Source organism: Nelumbo nucifera, chromosome 7 (genome assembly GCF_055504915.1).
Source record: "Nelumbo nucifera cultivar China Antique chromosome 7, China Antique-T2T, whole genome shotgun sequence".
NCBI lineage: Eukaryota > Viridiplantae > Streptophyta > Magnoliopsida > Proteales > Nelumbonaceae > Nelumbo > Nelumbo nucifera.
In genome coordinates this window covers 31,378,884-31,399,734 of record NC_142655.1, presented here as the reverse complement: position 1 = coordinate 31,399,734, position 20,851 = coordinate 31,378,884, and the positions used below count along the sequence as shown (strand labels likewise).

At 38.2% G+C, this 20,851-nt stretch overlaps 2 protein-coding genes across 2 annotated transcripts; one reads left to right on the top strand and one right to left on the bottom strand.

Moving 5' to 3' along the window:
* Window positions 1-373: 373 nt before the first annotated feature.
* Window positions 374-9,406, top strand: LOC104598247 (fanconi anemia group D2 protein). The gene is made up of 3 exons (XM_010260201.3): window positions 374-584; window positions 690-770; window positions 9,149-9,406. Exons 1-3 carry the CDS (start codon window positions 471-473, stop codon window positions 9,158-9,160), a joined length of 207 nt encoding a protein of 68 aa, XP_010258503.1. The 5' UTR covers window positions 374-470; the 3' UTR covers window positions 9,161-9,406.
* Window positions 9,407-12,158: 2,752 nt separating this feature from the next.
* On the bottom strand, window positions 12,159-15,653 carry LOC104598246 (receptor-like protein kinase ANXUR1). Its single transcript, XM_010260200.3, has one exon. It carries the CDS (start codon window positions 15,015-15,017, stop codon window positions 12,450-12,452), a length of 2,568 nt encoding a protein of 855 aa, XP_010258502.1. The 5' UTR covers window positions 15,018-15,653; the 3' UTR covers window positions 12,159-12,449.
* Between the last annotated feature and the right edge of the window lie 5,198 nt (window positions 15,654-20,851).

Genomic DNA, 20,851 nt, shown 5'->3' with positions numbered 1-20,851 from the left:
AAAACACAAATGCCCTTTGAGTGTCATCTAATTTTCTTTCTCAACTATGCAAATATTGACCAAAAAATTAATAGTCCCAAATTCTTGCTTCTTCTATTCAAGAAAGTTGGGATCACTAGAATGTCCATAACCCCAACTTTCTTGAGTGGAAGAAGCAAAGATTTGGGACTTTTAATTTTTTGTTAATATTTAGATGGTTGATAAAGAAAATTAAATGACACTCAAAGGATATTTATGTTCTTTTCAAATTTAATTTAACAGAATTAAAATACTGATTGTCCTATTTTAAAGTTCAGGGACCAAAGTGGCACTAGACTCAAAATACTGGCTAATAATCGGAAAATTTCCCTTTATTTTTTAACGACAGGATGAATTGACGCACTTGACCCGATGGTCGGAGGAAACCAATACACCATTTCGTCTCTGCAAGTCGCAAATAACTCATTTTTTCTTTCTTTTCGCCTTCGAAGATGTTGAGAACTCGCTTGGTCTCTTTCGCGCTTGGTTTCTCAGTTGCAGGTGCTGCGATCTCCCATTTCGTGTGGAGAGATCTATGGGCTGATAGACACTCCCTCTCTTCTGATGTACTATTCCATCTCTCTATCTCTCGTTCTTTGTTCCTTTTTTTCTTCTGTTGCTTTATTTATTGGTTCTTATCTTCATTTTCTTGCTTGTTCATTTCCGTGTAGATGAAGGAGAGGTTTGATATACTGGAAGCCAGAGTCTCGAATCTTGAGTCACTTGCTATCATCAAATCTGAAACAGTTAAGGTAATTTCCCCTACTTGTTTCAATATGAAACTAGGTGAGAAAACCTAAAATTAAGGAAAGAAGAAACATTAAATCCTTAAATGAGCTTTGGGTATGTTAATGTTTTAATAGCTCTTCATTTGGTGGAGCTTAGAACAACGGAGGCTGTATGTTTCAGTAAAATTTCAGGTCCGAGTTAGCTGAAAAAATACTGTGGTGGGTTTTATGCGAAGACCTACATCAGGGCCTTCTTAACACGCCCTCTGGTTCTGTTTATGTGTATTTCTTTCGTTAATTTCTGCATTGATTATTAGTTCTTAATGAACAATACAAGGATGCTTCATTGATAAGATGTAGCGAAGATGAAGAGAACTGATAAGACGTAGCATCTGTGAAGAGTGAGAATCATTCAGAATCTAGGCAATTTGGTTAACAATATTAGTTATCTAGCAATTCATTGCAGAACTTTTTAGATTCATATTCCCAGTGGTACGTGAATTGAAAGAAAAAGAAACGTTTATACAAAAAATGCTATTTTATGGTGTTTGGTTGCACAAAAAGGCAGTAAAAAGAAATCATTTTCAGAAACACTCGTGGTAGTTCTAGGAAAATGACATTCCTTAAGGGGTGTGCTATAATAAGCCCCGAAAACAGTACATTGATAAAAAAAGCCCCGAAAACAGTAAAGCAAAATGAAGCTTTCAGTATCAAAGAATTCTTCATGGGGAAATTCCCTGAATTCTTTCTGATAGACGGCCAAGAATGGGCAGCTCCAATTCCTCTTCTTAAGGCAGCTTCTTTGGGAGGGGTCCTGTTCCAAAAACTTTTCATATTTTTTTCTTCCCAGGCTAACCAGAAGATAGTGAAAAGGAACCAATGCCACAAAATCTTTCCCCTTCTGCTTAAACCTCTCAGACGCCAACGAGAGAGGGGGATCCTGGACTGACCAGAGGAAGCACCATTTTGACTTTGGAGATGTTCCAGAAGACAGCCCAAATATGGTGGCTGCAACTGCAGTGTTGAAAAAGATGGCTAGCTATTCCATTCTCTCTGAACACAACAGACCAGGTTGGGAATATGCACATTTGTCAAGGTCTTCTGTCCAAACCAGAAAAACTATATTTAATGGGACTGTGATTCCATACAGAACCTTCTTTCAGCTACATTAATCATTGGATCCATAGCCATTTTGAAGTAAATTAGTTCTGGGAAGATTACATCTTGCTTCAAAGTCTTTGATATAAAATCACTTGTAGCTGTCTTGAGGTACATTTGATGTCAAGATGGGGGCCAAACTATTTGACTGGGAGGCTACCGACTTTGCATCTTAAATTGTAGCTAGATCTACTAAGACTACTCACCTTACTGATCCCCATTAGTTCTCATTTTGACAAGTCTATGTGGATGCTTACACAATTTCAAACCATCTGACAATGAACTTGTAATCAATGTTTTAAAACACTAGAGGCGTGATGTGTAGTTCAAAATGCAAGATGTGTAAGCCTCTCGAGCACAAGGAGGCATAAGCCTTCTCAATAGGAGGAGGAGGAGGAGGAGGCAGAGGAAGAGGAAGAAAAACAAGAACAAGAAGAAGGAACAAGAAGAGGATCTAAAGCTTTGGGTCTTGATGAGTTTACGATGGCATTCTATCAAAATGTTGAGAAATCTTTAAGGATGATTTGCAGAAGCTTTTAAATGAATTTATTGGGCAAGGTATTATCAATCCAGGGATTAATTCTACTTTTATTACTCTAATCCCCAAGACACTTGAAGCATTGCATCCTAAGGATTTCAAGCCAATCAGTCTAATCAATAGTTTATACAAATTCATTGCTTAGGTGTTATCCAGGAGAATTAGGGTTGTCCTGCCTTCTTTGATCTCTCCGTCTCAAGGGGCCTTTGTTTAGGATAGGCAAATTGTGGATCAGACATTAATTGCTAATGAATGTGTTGAACAAATAAGGAGATTTGGAAAGAAGGGGTTGGTTTGCAAGTTGGATCTGGAAAAAGCTTATAACCTGGTTGATTGGGGATTCTTGTTGAATGTAACGAAGAGCTTTGGGTTTGGGGACAGGTGCTGCAGATGGATTCTTGGTTGTATAAAATCTTGTCACTATTCAATCTTGGTTAACAGGGCTGTGGTGGACCACTTTCCTGCTATTAGGGGAATTAGGTAGGGTGACCCCCCATCCCCTTTTCTTTTCACTCTAATAGCAGATGTACTTGGGAGACTAATTTATAGGTTTGATGAGAGGTTGGAGAATTGGTAGAGAGGAGATTCCTATCGCCCATCTTAAGTTTGCTGATGACACAATATTATTCTGTGATGGGAGCGATCGGAGATATGTGAGAGTCTTAAGTGGATAGTTTTCTTGTTTGAGAGAATGTCGAATTTGAAAGTGAATTGGGGTAAAAGTTGTCTTGTGTGAACTGATCAACCACTACTGCAACTTGGGTGGCTCTGGAACTTCATACACTGCCAGGTAGCTAGCAGCATCTGGAACTTCTTTCTACAGTTAGTCGGCTTCAGTTGGGTTGCTCCTAAGCATCTGCAGGATCTGATTTCTCAGTGGCAAGGAAGAGGTCTGAGCAAGAGAGGTAAGACCTATTGGCTGATAATACTGCATGCTGTTCTTTGGGGAATTTGGGAGGAAAGAAACAATAGGCTGTTTGAAAATAGGTCCAAATCTAAAGGTGAACTGATCAACCACTACTGCAACTTGTGGGCCTCTAGTTTAGAGGAGTTCACAGGAGTTAGTATCAATGATCTCAGCAGAAACATATATAACTTCCTGGTTTCTTCCCCTCCTACCCCACTCTCTACCAGAGCTCCTTTAGTTAGAAGGGAAGGAATCTGGACTCTCAGCTTTGATGGAAGTGCTTATGGTAACCCCGGAGCTGCCGGCATTGGAGGAATTCTAAGAGATGAGAATGGCCACACATGCTGGGTTTATAGTGGTCCGATTGGGATAGCTGACTCAACAAAGGCAGAATTGTTAGCAGCTCTAACAGGGATTCACCTAGTAAGAAAACTGGGTATCCAAAGCCTCTCAACTGAAGGTGACTCAGCCAATACTATAAGATGGTTGGAACAATAGGAAACTGGACCTTGAAGACTTAAGTCACTTCCTATCAGAGGCAAGGGATTGGGGTCAGCCGGTCAGCCTGTTCTGCATAAGATTAGGGGCTTTTGTTGGGAAGTTTTCTTCTTGTGAGCTTATACAAAGGAAAAAACCTAATTGCTGCTTATCCCCTCTTGGTGTCCTTTGTAAGGCTAATGGGGAGTCCACTCATCACTTATTAATGTCCTGTTCATTACACTGTCAATTTGGGAATGGGCTTCTTATTTGGGTGGAGGTGAATCCCTTTGCCTAATGTTCATAGGCTGTTTGACCCTACCTTTGTTAGTTGGCAAAAGAAAAGGGGAAAAACTTTATGGAGATGTTTAAGGGCTGCAGTTTGCTGGTCTGTCCAGGAAGAAAGAAATCAAAGGATGTTTGAAGGCAAAGAAAGAAGTATGGATGGCCTAACTAAAGTCATTACAGTTGGGGTGATCCATTGGGTGAAAACTTGAAAGCTTTTAGATGGAATTCTGGCAGTTGTTCGGTTGATTTGAGAAGGAAGTGGAGAGAAGTGGCTGATTCCAAGCCTTTGAAGGAGTTAGTTGTGCCTAATTGGTCTCCCCCTACTAATGGTTTCATCAATCTGAATTTCATTGGTAGCAATGAGGGAAATCCCGGATCCTCAGGTATTGGGGGTGTTTTCAGGGATGAGGATGGCAATATTCTAGCTCTTTTTTGTTCTCCCATTGGTGTTAGGGACTCATTAAGGACAGAAATCCTTGCTGTTTTGGAAGGAGCTATGAGAGCCAAAGAGCTTAACCTTTGTAAGGTGCTTATTGAAGTGGATTCTAAGCTGGTTATTGGTTGGCTTCAAAAAGAGGAGATGGGATGGTGGGGTTACATCAGTGAAAAAAGGAAATTTAGACGTTTGACTCAAGGAATGGATATCAAGATGAATTGGGTGACTCAAGGAATGGATATTGTAATCAATTTTCTTGCTTCTTCTGGAGGAGCTAAGAAAGTTTATCTCCTTATTTGTATCTTCTGTTTATGAATTATTAATGAATTAATGAATTTCAGTTATTGATCAAAACATAAAAAAGACAAGCGGATTGAGGTAGTGTTATGAAGTAATAGGCAATGAAAGTATTTGGACCCCGAGGTTCCATAGAAACTTTAATGATAGGAGCTTGAAAAGGTAGTGGTGTTTTTTCTTTCTTTCTTTCTTTTTTTTTTTTTTTTTTTTTTTTTTTTTTTATCAAAGTGGCATCCAAAAAATGATGGATTTGGAGGTGGGAAACATCTGGAGTTTTCTTGGTGAAGTCTTGTGCTAGAAGATTAGTTAATGTGAGGGATAGCTACTTACTGTCAAAAGTGGTCTGAGAAATGGGAGTCGCTTCAAGGAAAGCTTTCAAGGTCTGGACAACAGTATTAAATAAATGCCTAACTAGAAAGAATCTTATCAAAAGAGGAGTGCATATTCCTTAATATGGTTGCATGCTGTGTGACCACCTTGTGAAATTGTTGACCATATTTTCACCCATTTCCTAAGTAGTATCAGAATTTGGTTTCTTTTTTCCCCTAAAGTTTCTGCATGTTAAGGAGACTTTGGAGAGCTGGCAGCTGGGAAGCTTGAATAAGAAGGGGAAGAAAGCTTGAGAGGCATTCCACTTGTTGTAATCGGGCTCTCTACTCATGATATTTTCAAAATGAAGTGCACCAAGAGGATGAAATGTTGAAGAGGAAATTGTTTGGAAACATTCCCTTTCGTGATTGTTTTCTATAGACACCATAATGGGCTGGCTGCAAAGGCTCATTCACGTTTTTGTTTCTGTAGAACCTTTTATAGTCTTTGTATGGTTTGTTGGTGTGTAGCTCTTGGGGGTCTCAGTTTTTGAGTTCGTTTTTCTCAATGCATACATGCTACCTTTTTCTTGAAAAAAAAATTGCAGTGTTTGGACCTTTTTAATGGCTGCTCTCTTTTACTAGGAGCAGGTTATCTGAAGGAACCATTCGGAATTGGTATCCTCATGGCTGATGTGAGGTTTTCACAAAAAGGTGCTCTTTGGACTTAAGAGACTTGATTTTTTGTGAGGATAAAAGTTCCTAGAAGTGGTGATAGGCAGAACAGGACAGCAAATGATTCTTAAAAAGGAACAGCAAGTGGTTACTGGTGTGGTGGATAGCTTTTTCAGGGGTTTCCAAGGTTTCTTCTCTAATCATTTTAGGAATCAACACATCCATTTATTCTTTTTATGTATACATACCTCTATATTTATATTTTCTACATAGTTTTATTTAAAGCCCTTGTATATGACATGGCCTGGTAACTATTACTTTTTTGTCATAGACTTAATATAATCACTTTTAGGTTGTTTTTGGTTCAGGATTGAACTAAGGTTGCTGGAAAAATTGGTAGTCAGTTCTGTAGTCTCCATAGTTGTCAAGGTGACTAGGTGATATTTAGAGGTTGCCTCGCCCAAAGCCAAGATGGTTTTCGTATTAGGCGCTCACCCATATATATTATTGTTTTTGAATGCCCATATACATTATTTCATTTTATTGGTTGGTTTATTTTATTAGAATACACCCCGTTGTATATTACAATTTTTATTATGATAATTAATTTTTTATTAAAACTATGAAAGTTTCTTTGGGTTTGAGTTCTGAACTGAGACTGAGGACTAATAAGTTTCCATTGTTTCAGTCCAAGTCGTCCAGGACCTCCAGGGAAGTTTCTTCTTCTTAAACGGTTCAAGTTGTTCTGTGCTCCTGTATTTTTTTTCTTACTATTTTTTAAGAAATTTTTTGGGAACAAAACAGGGGCTCTTCCTCCTCCTCCTCCAAATCGTCCTATTACTCCTGTATCTTATTTTCTTTCTTTTTTTTTTAAATACTTTTGGGAACGAACAGGGGCTCTGCCCCCTTCTTCTTCTTCTTCTTCTTCTTCTTCTTCTTCTTAAACAGGAGCTGTGCCCCAACTTCCAAAATTTTTTCCTCTATTTTTTTGTACTATTTTTTAATAGTTTTTCTTGGAACAAAACAAGGGCTCCATCCCCTTATTTTTCTCTCTCCTATTTTTTTATTAGAAACGGTATCTTTCATTAGACAGATTAAGAGAATACATTGTCACCACCCAGTTAAGGGTGTTTACCCCAAGAAAAGTGCTTTCTGATTACAGAACAGCCCAAAACAAGTTTTCCCTGAAAGTTCCTTGCTTTGCAAGGGTTTCGGCTAGTCCATTTGTTGACCTCCTTGTCCACTTGAACAGTGCCCCAACCTCCCTTGCTAAGCAGTTTATTTCCCTCATGAATTGTCGATGTACCCAAGCCCCCAAGTTATGTGACTGCAACCACCCAATTAATAGTTTAGAGTCCCCTTCTACCTCAATCTGGTGTAGGCCCCATTGTTTAGCCAGCCTTAGACCTTGTAGCAAGGCCATAATCTCTACTCTCAAAGAGTCTCCATCACCTATTGGACCTGAATACAGTGCAACCAGTCTGCCCTCCCTGTCTCTGAAGGCTCCTCCCACCCGAGAGGGACCCAGGATTCCTAAGGAGCTCCCATCGAAGTTCAGCTTCACCCATTGATGTGCAGGAGGGATCCATTGCTCCTTTAACACAGACCTCAATGAAGAAGAGTTTGCCACAGTGTAACATCCTCTAAACAAATCATCAGTTGAATAATCTTTAAATAAAGGGGATGCTTTAAGCCAATGAATGACCTTGGTAGAAATGCAGTCAATGATTTGCTCCTTAGATCTTTCAGAACCCTGGAAGATCCTATTGTTTCTTTCTTCCCAGATTGACCACAAAACAACTGCTCATGTTGCTCTCCACATTGCTCTCCCCTTCTTCTTTGGAGGTCTAAAGAAGTTTGGATCAAAGAGTCTTACTACATCCGAAGGAGGGGTCCACCTGCATCCAAAGAGAGAGGAAAACCAATTCCAAACAAAGGATACAAAAGGACAGGATATAAATAAGTGTTTAATGGTCTCGCCACAGGCCAAGCAGAGGCTACACACGTGGGGTGAAAGGCAGTAGTTTGGCCTCCTCTCTCCTTTTTCACTGCATTCTTCCTTTTTATTGGCCTGAAACAGGGTCTCCGCCCCTTTAAACACAGTCCAAGTTGTCCTCTTACTCCTGTATTTTTATTATTTTTTTTTCTTTTTTTAAGAAGTATTTTTTTGGGAACAAAACAGGGCTCTGCCCCCCTTATTTTTCTCTTTTTTCTTTTGCTTTATTCCCCTCTTTTTGTTGGCCTGAAACAGACTATTAAACATTGGAATTAATATATTTAAATGATGTATATATGATGGCATTTTGTGTTTTTTATATGAAATTTATACTTAGTTACTTATTTGAATGATTTAATTGCTAATAGGTAGTATACAGGTATGTTGGTTAGTATAAAAAACTAATAAAGTAGCTTAGGAGGGGTAAGGATCTTTAGATTTTATACTTGTAGATTCCATTGCCTAGGCATCGCCTAGGTGCCCTAGGTGCCTTGACAACTATGGTAGTCTCCTAGTCATGTCATGTAGGTCCATTTCTGCTGTGAAGTGTGACTCAACAGACACATTAATGACTGGGGAATTAGTCATCAAGTACTAGGGAAGTGGAATTTAATTCCAAATCCACTCCACCATTCAGAACCGAGCCTTATTTTTTACTTTGTTAAGAATTATATTACTATAAAGAGGGAGAGGGAACACCAGAAAATATGTAAAGATCATGGAAAGTAAGAAACTACAATTACAGTATCATCCTTCCACCAAAACAAAATAAAAAAATGATGTGATCTTTCTGAATCTGGTTTTGATGGACAACTCTTCATCATATCGTTCAGGAGGTGAAATTCTATGGTGGTCTTGGCAATGAGGAAACTCTGAAGGAAATAATATTTATTTCCTGCATTATTACTAGAATAGAGCATCCTTAGGTTCTAATCTTCTCACTTTATTTTATTTCTTGAACTGGTAATTCTTCTCTAACTGTATGTCTCCTTTTACAAATATGGTTATTTTTTGTTTTTTGGTTCCATGGGACTGACTACACAACAGGAGGTAGCCCATTCCTGAAAGCTATAACCTCCACCAGTCTGCTACAATACTGAGCCAGTTGGCACCTTTGGGATTATGGTTATTTAACAAAATAAATAAAAAAATAAAAACAGAGAAGAGAATCTTTCTCTATGTGATTGCTCATTTAGTAAATGATACACATTAAGATGTATCAGTGGTTAAGATGTATTTTTATTGATGGTCTTTCTTTCTTCCTTTTGCTTCAGTAGCTTGACATTATTTCTTATGAATGTTTGATCAAATTTTCATTGCAGGATGAAAGCTAATTTAAGACTGAAGCCCATACGTTAAGCTTCAAATGATTGGATTTTAGTTCTTTTCTGCTCCAAGTTATTGGTAATTGGGTGATCAACACATATATAAGAGATGTTCCATATGGACAAAGGCACCTTAGAATTGTATCCTAATGCTTTGCTTGGAATCATTAGGTTCTTGATTTGTTCTAAGAAAATGGAGAATGACTTCTTATTTATCAAAAAAAAATGGAGAATGACCTCTTTTCTGATTGCTAATATGAGAAGACTTAACATTTATCTTGTCAAGAAAATGGGAGAAGAAATAATTTATATTTGAGGCTCTAAAAGACCTTTGCTTTTCTTTTTCTTTTGTTTTTTTTGAGGGTGGGGGGGATGGGCGGTTGAATCGTTTGTGTTCTTTTCATCATTGGCAACAAGAAGGTGGATTTGAAATGAGTTTGGTATGACGTACATGCAAAGGATACAGCTTCGTAACATATTTGCAATTTTTGGTATGACGTACATGTCAAGAATTGCAATTTTTGTGTTAACATATTTGCAATTTCCTATTTGTTCGCCAGGACTCTATTAGGTATCTTTTCTATGACCTAAGTGAATAAAAGGTCTTTTCTACTTCAATGACTATTTCCTATAAAATGATTATATCTCAAGTAATCAATATCAGGAAGTTAATTCTTAATGAGGAGAACTTTGATGTAGTGGGAAAGGTCATACAAAATACAAACATCAAGCTTAGAAGATTTCCCTTGACTTGTATAGAAGTTATGTTAGATATAGGCTCCTTGAAGTTGGTAGATGCCATGGAAGTTGAGATCGACTCAATGAAATCAAAAGAATTTGGATTCTTGTAGAACTACCCCTTGGGGTAAAAACAATTGGTTGCAATTAGATCTTCAAGAAGAATAATGACTTTAATGCAAAGTTTGAGACTTACAATGCTTCACTTATGGTGAATGGTTATACTTAGAAAGAGGGAATCAATTATGAGAAAACCTTATTGCTAGTAGTAATATTAAAGTCTATTAGAATATTGTCGGTGATAATTGTACATTATGGTTAGGGAATTTGGCAAATGGATGTCAAGACCATATTCCTGAATGAAGATCTCATAGAAGATATTTATATGTTACAACCAAAAGACTTTGTTGTTAAGAGTTAAGAACACATAGTGTGCAAGTTCAATAGATCAATCTATGAACTAAAACAAGTTTCTAGAAATTGGAACATTCAGTTTGACTTAATTGTTAAACAGTTTAACATTGAAAAAAATCCAAATGAGCTTTATGTTGTTCTCAATGAAAGTATGACTTTTATAGCAATTATCCATTAAAGTTTTTGGAGAAATTTCTTACATCTTGGGACTTCAATTCTATAGAGATAAATTGAAGTATTTGATAGGACTGTCGTAGTTTATTTAATTAAATTGATAAGATTATCAAGTGGTTTAACATATGGGATTACAAGAAGGGATTTGTCATTTTTAAACACAGAATCACTTTCTCCAAGGGTATGTCACCTATGACTCCTAACGAGATTGAAGATATGAAAAAAGGTTCCTTATGGCTCTACCATTGGGAACATCGTATATGTTATGTTGTGCACTCGACATAATATTACACAAGTTGTTAGTGTCATAAGTAGATATCAATTTAGGAGCACTAGATAATAGTGCAAAATATACTTAATACCTAAGAAGAACAAAAGGTTATTGTCTTGTCTTTGATGGTATAGTTCACTATAAGTTATCGGATATATAGATTTCAACTTCTAATCATATCTAGATGATAGAAAACCTATATTTGGATATATTTTTATGTTTGGATCATGTGTGATCAGTTGGAGAAGTAGCAAATAGGAATCCACAATTGAGACCAAGTACATTGTTGCAAGTGAGACTACCTGGGAACCAGTATGGATGAAAAAAGATCATCCAAGAATTAAGAATTGTATCATCTCCTCTAACTAATCACTCATTCCATTGTTCTATAACAACACTAGAGCCATTATTTAAGATAAGGAGTCAAGAGCCCACTTGATATCATGAGGAAGTATCATATCCTAAGAGAAATAATTAGAAGAGGGGAAATCCAAATTTAGAAGATAGCATCAACAGAGAATGTAACAGACTCATTAATTAAATCACTAACTTAGAAAGTCTCTAAGGGACATGTAGATAGTATGAGACTATAACATGTAACTAATTGGACCTTAATACAAGTGGGAGATGTAGACAGTCTATGTCTTCAGCTCCAATCAGACTCGTGTGTGTTTTGGTATGTTTATGGGTATTACCCCTTAAGCTGGGAAAAACCTTAGCTGTTGGGAGCCAACAACCTATGTTATTGAGAGAATTTCTTGAAATGCCACATTACCATGAGAATGGGTAAATTAGTAATTATATCTTAATTTATTTTGACTAAAAACGAAAGTATTGGCATGAATAGGTGAACTACCACAAACTGTCTCAACAGCCTATGCTATTGGGTCCCAACAACCAAAATCAACCTCTTAAGCTGGACATTTATGAAGCTTATGTTAATTTTCAGCCATTAGATTTTAGGTGTGAACTACCACTTCGAGAGCTACAACTTTTCAGGTACGAACTTAATTTATTTTGGAAATCAAATTCGATCACCTAATAAATTAAAAGAGTTAAATTTCTCCATGGGAATTCTCCTATTAGATTTTAGGTGTGAACTACCACTTCGTAGGGACACTACGAGAATATAATTTCTCCATGGGAATTCTCCTATTCTTGGACTGATAAATTAAAAGAGTTAAATTTCACATCTATAGACCTGACAAGGTTTAGCCTTTTTGGGTATAAATCAGTCCTTTCAACAATAACCATGCCAAAAGATACGATACAATACAATACGACGGATAAGTATCAAAGTTTTGAACCTTGGATTCAAGCTTGTTCCATGATAATAATTAATGTGGGATAACATTTTAAGAATAGAGGTAAAGAAGTCCATTAATAGAATTAATAAAACAGTAATAATAAGAAAATATGGCAAGAGATAGAGTTGTTCGTGGTTGTTAATTCCATATACACTTAATTTGTTGGTAAAATGTGACTATCAATTACAATAGCCTAATTAGGAAGGAACATTCACATATATAACAAATAACAAATAACAAAAGCATCGATCATTGTGTGAAGAAATTAAACCAAAATGAAAAAAGCCCTAACAGCAAGGGTTATTTGCTCGAATTCCATTCCTGGGACTCATCCTACCTGATTCTAGCAGAACAAACAAAGATTGATCGATTAATGTTGATGAGAAAATTTTCCTCATCGCCCCTTTGGATTGATAAACTGAGAGAAGATCACGTCGTCACTGCTGCCTCCAGCTCCAAGGCCTAGAGTGGCGTGATACATTTCTATATCAGAACTACTGGCAGCCATTGGAGCGTTTGTTTCGCTATCATCCTTCTCCATTTTCACACCGTCGGGGTTCTCTTGCACTTGAAGGCAATACTCAAGATTCCACAACACATCACCCATGGAGGGGCGGTCAAGTCCATGATCAGACAAGCATTTCTCAGCTGTCTCAGCGAACTTCTTGAAGCATTCTGGGGTGATCTTTCCCTTCAGGTGAGGATCGACGATGTCCTCCAGCACTCCTTTCTTCTGGCAGTGTAAGGCCCAGTCTGCAAGACTGACTTGCTCCTTGGGAAGGCTTGGATTCAGAGCCGGCCTGGCGCACAACACCTCAAACAGAACAACCCCAAATGAGTATACATCGGACTTCTCTGTCAACTGCTGCCGTCGGAAGTATTCAGGGTCCAAATACCCAAAGCTGCCTTTCACCACTGTGCTAACATGGGACTGGTTCATCATGTCGGGACCAGTTTTCGACAGTCCAAAATCTGAAACCTTGGCCACCCACTTGTCGTCCAGAAGGATGTTGGTGGTCTTCACATCCCTGTGAATGATTGTGTATTTTGCACCAGTGTGGAGGTAGTGAAGTCCCCTTGCAGCTCCGATGCAGATCTCCAACCTCTGCTTCCAGGACAGAGGAGGTTTATTGGTCTTGTAGAGATGTTCCCTCAGAGTCCCAAAAGCCATGTAATCATAGACCAAAATCATCTCGTCGTTCTCCTCGCAGTACCCAATCAGAGACACCAAATGTCTGTGTCTCAACTTAGAAAGCATCTCAATTTCGGTCTGGAATTCATTGACTCCTTGTTCTGAAGATGGGTTTGCTCTCTTAATAGCTACCTTGGTGCTTCCATCAATAACTCCTTTATACACCTTCCCAAAGCCACCAACCCCAATAACCTGAGACTCATCGAAGTTCTTCGTACCATGCTTTATCTCCGCCAGGGAGAAATGCCTGCACAGACTAACAGCCAGGGATGAAAGGTGGCTGCTGGCAGTACTCTTTCCGGAGATGGTGGACTTGCTCGTCGTGGTGTGGCTACTTCCATAAAGTGGCAACCAACCATATGGACCGGCGGCGTCAGCTCCGACGACTTTCTTCTTCCTCTGGTATGCAGCAATGCAGATAGCGGCCACAAGCCCAACGGCAGCTGCACCACCAGCAGCCCCACCAATGACTTCGGCATTTCCATTGGACCTCGGCGGAGCAAACTCCCTCATTTCTTCGGCCTTGATGAGCATTGGCGACGGCACAGGGTTGGGCCCTGCCAAGTTCGCGTTGCTGTCATTGAGCTTGAATATCTCCAATCCATTAAGGATGGCATCATAGTATTCAGGCCTCGCAGAGACAGTGGGATGCAATGCCACCCACAGCATTTCATCACCGGGTTCTTCGGTAGAAAACACTGCAAAATCCTTGTACATCGGTATTCCCCTTCCACCAGACCATAAGATAACATCGGCCCCCACCTGTGCCGTCTGGTTGTTGACGTAAATGTCGAACACTCTCTGATTAACCTTGGTCATGTCCAGTTCACAGAAGTGAAATCTAACTACATACATGAAACTCCCATCAACCTGGAACACCCATGTGAGATTAGCATTCGCATTGACAGTGGATTCTGGTCCCATCGTCCTCGCAGAGCTGTAGACATCAAGCGGAGCTGCAGGCTTCTGCTCGTCGGTATATTGGATAGTTACATTCTTGCCAGCCTCAAAGGAGATACCCATATTAGCACCAAACAGATATGGAGAATCATCGTACCAGGTTCTGGTGAGGCCAGAATCATTTACAGGAGAAATATACTGCCCACCCACATTGAGCCTGTACATAGTCTGCAGATTAGAGCTCTGGACGTCAACGGGCTGATCGGGGAACCCCACCAGCATCGCATTCTGGAACACATTCGGCATCGGAATCACTTCAATGCCATTGATAAAAGCGTAGGAACCATCATGTTTGTCAGAAGGCGTGAAGGTGAGGCTGAGTTGGCCGGTGGGAACGGGGACCAGAGAGAATTCTCTGATGATGTAAGCCTGTGTGAGAGCTTCTGCTGTAATGTAAGCGCTGAAATTGTTAAGAAGTGTAACCCCACCTGCAACAACTGAGAAGAAGGCGTCGGTGGCGTTAAGGCCGCTGTAGGAAGTTGGATAGAAATGGAGTCTGACCCAGTGCCTGTCGTTTAGGGAAATGGAGAACTTGTATGAGGATGGAGCTGTGAAAACTCTGGCGCTCATGTATGGAATTGTAGAAGGAAGAGATGGGTCCTGGAATTCAGCTGTAGAAGGCATTGAATTATCCTGTGTCTCGAGGTACTTAGAGTCGGGCTCCCATGTTCTGCCATCGGAATCGGCGTCGGAGCTTGTAGAGCCGCAGCTCAGGAGGAACGAACCGGCGGAGGCTTCGGTCTTAAAAACGACATTTGAGAGGAAGGAGAAGAGAATGAGAGAGAACAATAGATGGGTTTTGGTGATCATGGCTTCAATGAAGACCCTTTAGGTAATAAGATGAGATTGGAGAAAGAAAAGAAAGAGAAACAACGGAGAGGTTTGGGCGTACAGGAAAACAGGCAAAAGAGATGAGCGTACGTTACAGTTACAGAACAAACACAGAGAAGAACGTTTTCCTGTACGCCTAAGGAGCGGAAAACGACCTGTGAGTTTTGTTCTGCACTTATTATTCTGTCATTCTACACCATCTTCCCCATCTCGGGCCCGAAACAGGCGAACCAGAGAAGACGAAGAACACTTAGGATGATCCAAAGTTCCTCTTAATTTTTCTCTCTCCTCTATTTTTTTCTTCCTTTGCTTTCCTCGTTTTCTTTGGGCTCGATCAGACATTGATTGACGAGAGGAAGGCAGTTAGAGATGAATGAATGAAAATGGGGAAAGAAGTTTGGCAGCATTGATTGGCTCCGGAACAATCGAACGTCCGTTAATGGTAGCGCCAAAAGCTGGAACCCTGAACTTAGCAAATCAGTTTGCAAGAGTTTTCAGATCTCGCTGACCTACCGCTGATTTCGTAAGTTTATTTTTGACTTGAGTTTCTCATGGACGAAAATATCCTTCATGTTTCTATAATATTACAATTTCCAATTCCGAATTGGATACCCCATCTCTATGATATTGGAATGCAGAGAATGTTGTTTTACACGTGTACTTGGGGGTGTCATTGGAAAACAAAAAGTTATATGGTTGTATTTTAAGAAATAAGAAATGACTCTTAAGGGGCGAGTTGGTCAATGGGATTTTGGTTCTCATTGACCAAGAATTCTTAGATGTACCAGGGGACCAAGGAAAGTTTATTTTCCTAGGCGCATAGGCCCATCTCCAAGGCCACCTAAGGAAAAGTTCCCAACACTAGAATGGGAGACAAAAATGTTCTTTTTAATAATGGATTTTTATGACTAAAATGGTTATTACCTTATTAAATGAGAAATAAAAGAACATAGGTAAACGCACTTATCCAAGTATGTGTTTCTCGGGAAAAACTTACCCAAATAACTGCATTTGCCCGGGTAAATAACTTTATGACTATTTTATCCTTCATTTTCATTTAAACTTTTAAAAGAAATAAAAAAGATATAAATCCGAATATGAATGAAGGCAGCACAGAATCTCACATTTTCCTCGCCAATCATTAGCCAAAGATGTAAGAGGCTTTTAACACAAATCTTGAGTTTGATTGATGAGCCCCACCCAGTCCAAGTCGAATTTTTGTTATATAAATTCCAATGTTGGATGTTTTAACAACCGTGCATATATATTGATTATACAATGCCATTTAGTAATAAAAAATTGTGTTCTCCCACCCAATTCAAGTTGGATTCTGATTGATGATTCCGATATCCAAAATGTGCTCTCTCATGTAATAAAAAATGGTGTGGCTAGTAGTCCTAAAATGGAGCTAAGTCTTTCTCAAGAACAAAGAGTATGCAATTCTAACTCATCAGTGCTGAGCATTAGGATTTGGAGTTTGAAGGTTGAGATGATAGAGTTTTGCTTATCAAACTAATTTAAGTCAAAAGATTTCCTCCGCACTGAAGTGCTGGTGTCCATCACTTTAGAAATTTTCTTTTCTTTTTTTTTTTTCTTTGAAAAGAGCTTATCTAGTTGCTCTTTAGCTTTTTTAGACCCTCCACTATAATTCTGGCCTCAGCTCAAGTTGCTTTTCCTTTCAGAACTGCCAAGAAGCGGATCTGAAACTTTAGGTAACACCATAGCGCTATCATCTTTGGAACTGGAATGAGTTCAGTTGTATGGTTTTGCAAGACTAGCTACAACAGCCTTCGGGCTTGAATTCTCTGTCACTATAGGCGTATTGGATCCTTCGCTGATTGTAAACTTACAAGTAGTGCCATTGGGGTTACCTGTCGAACAAGTGTAATGCACAACTTGGAGATCAAGCTCTAGCATATTCCCAGTCTTCCTAAATTCAGATCGAACCACCTTGGGAATTGATTTAGCTAGAGCCTCCATTTTCGTATGGTCTTTGGTTTCGACTTAATTTCTCAGTTTTTTTTTTCTTTTTCAGATGACACTCCTCCCTGTGTCCTTATTTATAATAGTAAATACAGTATTTAGGGAGGTCTTCATAGATCTTTTCTGCCAATAACCTTCCTTCTCTAGGCTAACCCACACACAAGAGGGGAGATCTTTCAGTAGGCCCACCTCAACCAAAACCCTACCCAAAGTAGTTCGAGTCAGTCGCTTGGTCACATAGTCCACTTTCAACACACACCCAGCCACTTGGGCGATGGATCAAAGATAGTTTTAGGCTCCATTTGGTTTGTAGGAAAAGATGGGATGGTAAAGTGTAAAAAATTATATTTTCATTGTTTGGTTTTATATATGGGAAAACACTGTTACGAGGGAGAAGAGAGAAGAGGAAGATGGAGGGAGAGACAAAGAACTCCATGACTGAAAATCCAACAAACCAAACAGAGCCTTAAGGTTAATTAGAAGGAGAAAAAAGTTCACTCAGAGGGGTATAATTGATGGTTCCCAACCTAATTCCATTCTAGGGGTGCATTAAAGCAACATAAAGAGATAGATAATCTTTAATCAGAAGCTCTCCTTCAACCATGCTTTGATAAAATCTTCTTCAAACAAAAATCTAATTAGAATGTGACGAGAATCAATGGCAGTCACCATGACATCTGCTTGAATTTTGAAAGAGAAAATTAGGAAATCCTGGATTTCAGCCATGGGTGGCCGACTGTAGACACATTTTCTAAGAAGAGCATAATGAAGAGGAGAAAGAGACATTTCGATCTCCTCATTTGTGACAACACAGCCGATTCCCCTCATTTGAAAGAACTTTGATAGCAATGTCACTGGTGGGAGGGATCAAGAGATGAGGGGAAAGGTGTTGAGAACGAAGTAGCAACAAAAATGGATGCAAAGAAGGCTTTCCTCCAGGGGGATCGCCAAGGTTTTCCACCTTGGTGCTCATCTTGAGGACTTTATAGGGCTATCTCAATATACTTAAATAGATAAGGTCATGAGGAGGTTCAACATGCAAGACTCTAAGAAGGATCCAATACCTTTTAGGCATGGAGTCACTCTCTCCAAGGGCATATCACCAAAGGCACCTAAGGAGGTGGAGAAGAATGAAGACATTCCCTTATGTCTTTGCCATAGGGAGCCTCATATATGCAATGTTGTGCAATCACCTATACATAGCACAAGTTGTCAATGTGGAAATTAAGCAAATACTTGTCATTGGACTACTATTGAAAATATACTCAAATATCTTAAAAAAACCAAGGATTATTTCCTTGTCTTTGAGGATAATGCATTGTAGGTTGTAGGGTATAAAAATGTCAATTTCTAGGGAAAACCAGATGATAAAAAGTTACCATTGGATTTATCTTCCTATTAGATTTAACAACTGTAAGTTGGAAAAGCAGCAAGCAAGGGTCAGCTACCAAATAGGCCGTATGGATGAATAATTCATTTAACAACTTGGAATAGTTTCTAGCAATACATCTTTTGTGAGGTCATGCTTTGGAGCCAAGAGCACACTTGAAGTCAAAGCACATCGAGCATAAGCATCACATCATTTGTGAGATCATGAAGCATGGGGATGTTTAAATTTAAAAGGTAGAGAGTATGGGGCTATGGCTAGTACTTGCTTGGAATTGAGTGTAAGCGGGAGTTGTTGGATAGTGTATGCCCTTAGGTCCAATTGTGTTTATAATTGATTGTTACTATGAATAAAAGTGCAATTATTTCATGTGTCATGTGGTGCACTTTTGCTAAATTAACCCTTGTATTACATTAGGATTATATTTAAAACATCATATTCAGTGTATAGTCTAAATGTCCTCAACCAGTGGATAGACTTTGGTAATCTAATCTTAACAAGGTTGACATTCACACACTACCTAAGTGATCAAGCAAGCTGTCTCACCTATTAGTGTTGTGACCCAAAGTATGAGAATGGGTGTTTGCTTGATGCATTTAACCAAACCAAGTTTTAGATTGTTTTTAGACTTTTGGATAGGTGGAATAGTTGAACCATTGTTTTTTTATCCCTAACATAATAATGGTATAACCGGATATCTAGTAAAGATGCTTTTGATATGCCACTCATTGGGATCCTTTTGGGGTCACATATAGGTATGTTAGAGCATTTATGAAGAGTATCTAGGTAAGTGATTATTGAAATATGATCAACCACTTTGTCAAACAAAGATAATATCTACGAACATACCCCCTTTAGTGGATAGAAAAATTATCCATAGTAGATTTCAAGAGCTATTCAGATCTACTTTGCAAAAGTATATATTTAAGAGTAAATTGTTGAAACCTCCCTTGAAATTTGATAATTGCAATCACCTCCCTTGAACTTTGTAACATAGATGCAAATAAATTCCATTTATTAGAATCCTTTAGCAATTGGCACAAAATGCCCAAAATACCCATGCAATTAATTTTTAACCAAGTAGTTTATTTTCCAATTTTTCTATTCATATTAATCACTACCCCAAAACCCCTTTTAATCTCTTTTCTGAAATTGATTTATTTTTTAAATCTGCCCTTCGTATTAATCGCTCAAAGGTAAAGCTACAACTTCAAACTCTTTTTTTTTGTTCATAAAATTTGTATTGTTTTTTCTATAAAAAACAACCTCAATAGTAATTACATAAACATTTTGGACATTTTTGTTCCTCTTGTTAGAGGATTCTAATAGAGGAGGCCTACTTACAACTATTTCAGAAAGTTCAAAGGAGGTTTTAGCAGTGCTTAGGCTCAGTTTGGAAGGAGTACAAATGCAAAATATGTAGAGTGCAAAACCTTATATTTTTTATTATTTTGTATGTATTTGCACCGTACATACTTGCATTTGTACTCCTTCCAAACTAAGCCCTTGAAACTTCAAGGGAGGTTTCAAAAGTTTACCCTATATTTACTTACAAATAGTTTATTTTTGAAAAGGTGTTTGCAAAAAATAATTCTTTCCTGATATCCTCGTCTTGGATATTGATAGTTGGGAGATCATGTAGCAAATATCTTATTAATCTCAAAAACTTGATGGAGATATAATTGGAATTGGACCAATAGGACTTGGGCTCATAGGGTAGATGAAGCCCAAGTAGTTACAATTAAGTACTAATGGGTTGAAACGTTCAGGACCATAATTTAATGGACGAGTTACTATTCTGTCTAGTAGTCCCAACTTAGTTCAATTGAGTAAGTGGGCTCTATTATGGTGGGTCTCACACCATATAGAAACCTATGGAAAGTGGTTCAAACAAGATTGCAGAAACTTCTAGTATGAATAGAAACCTAACTAGTTTTGACTAGTCAAACTTGGACTGAATTTGTGGCTCATCTAAAACCAACCATTACCCAATTTGATTATGACTTTTCTAGGGTTTATTTCAGACTTATTAGAAGCCTTCAAATACCTATTAGAGGCTAGAAATATAGGACGCATGTTCATCTATTGCAAAGAAAAATATTCAATAAAAAACCTAGTTGATACCTAGTATCAAACTTACAATTTTGTCCTTCTTTCTTTACCATCTTGAACCACATTCAAGAGACTTTTGGAGATTCTTCTACAATACAGAAATCCACCATTATCAGAGGTGGGTCTGATTATAATATAACATTTATTAATTTTAATATATAAGTTTTATATAATTATATTTAAAATTATAGAAATATATTCTATATATTATATTATATGTGAATTTATGTATGTAATAAATTTAGTGTGTTATATTTATATTAATTTATTATATATAAAGGTTAAAAATAAATAAATTTTCAATATTTCTGATATTTTAGAAAATTTATAG

Coding starts and splice junctions, on each gene's coding strand:
- LOC104598247 (XM_010260201.3), top strand. CDS start 471: ATGTTGAGAACTCGCTTGGTCTCTTTCGCGCTTGGTTTCTCAGTTGCA. Junction 585..689: donor GACACTCCCTCTCTTCTGAT/GTACTATTCCAT, acceptor ATTTCCGTGTAG/ATGAAGGAGAGGTTTGATAT.
- LOC104598246 (XM_010260200.3), bottom strand. CDS start 15,017: ATGATCACCAAAACCCATCTATTGTTCTCTCTCATTCTCTTCTCCTTC.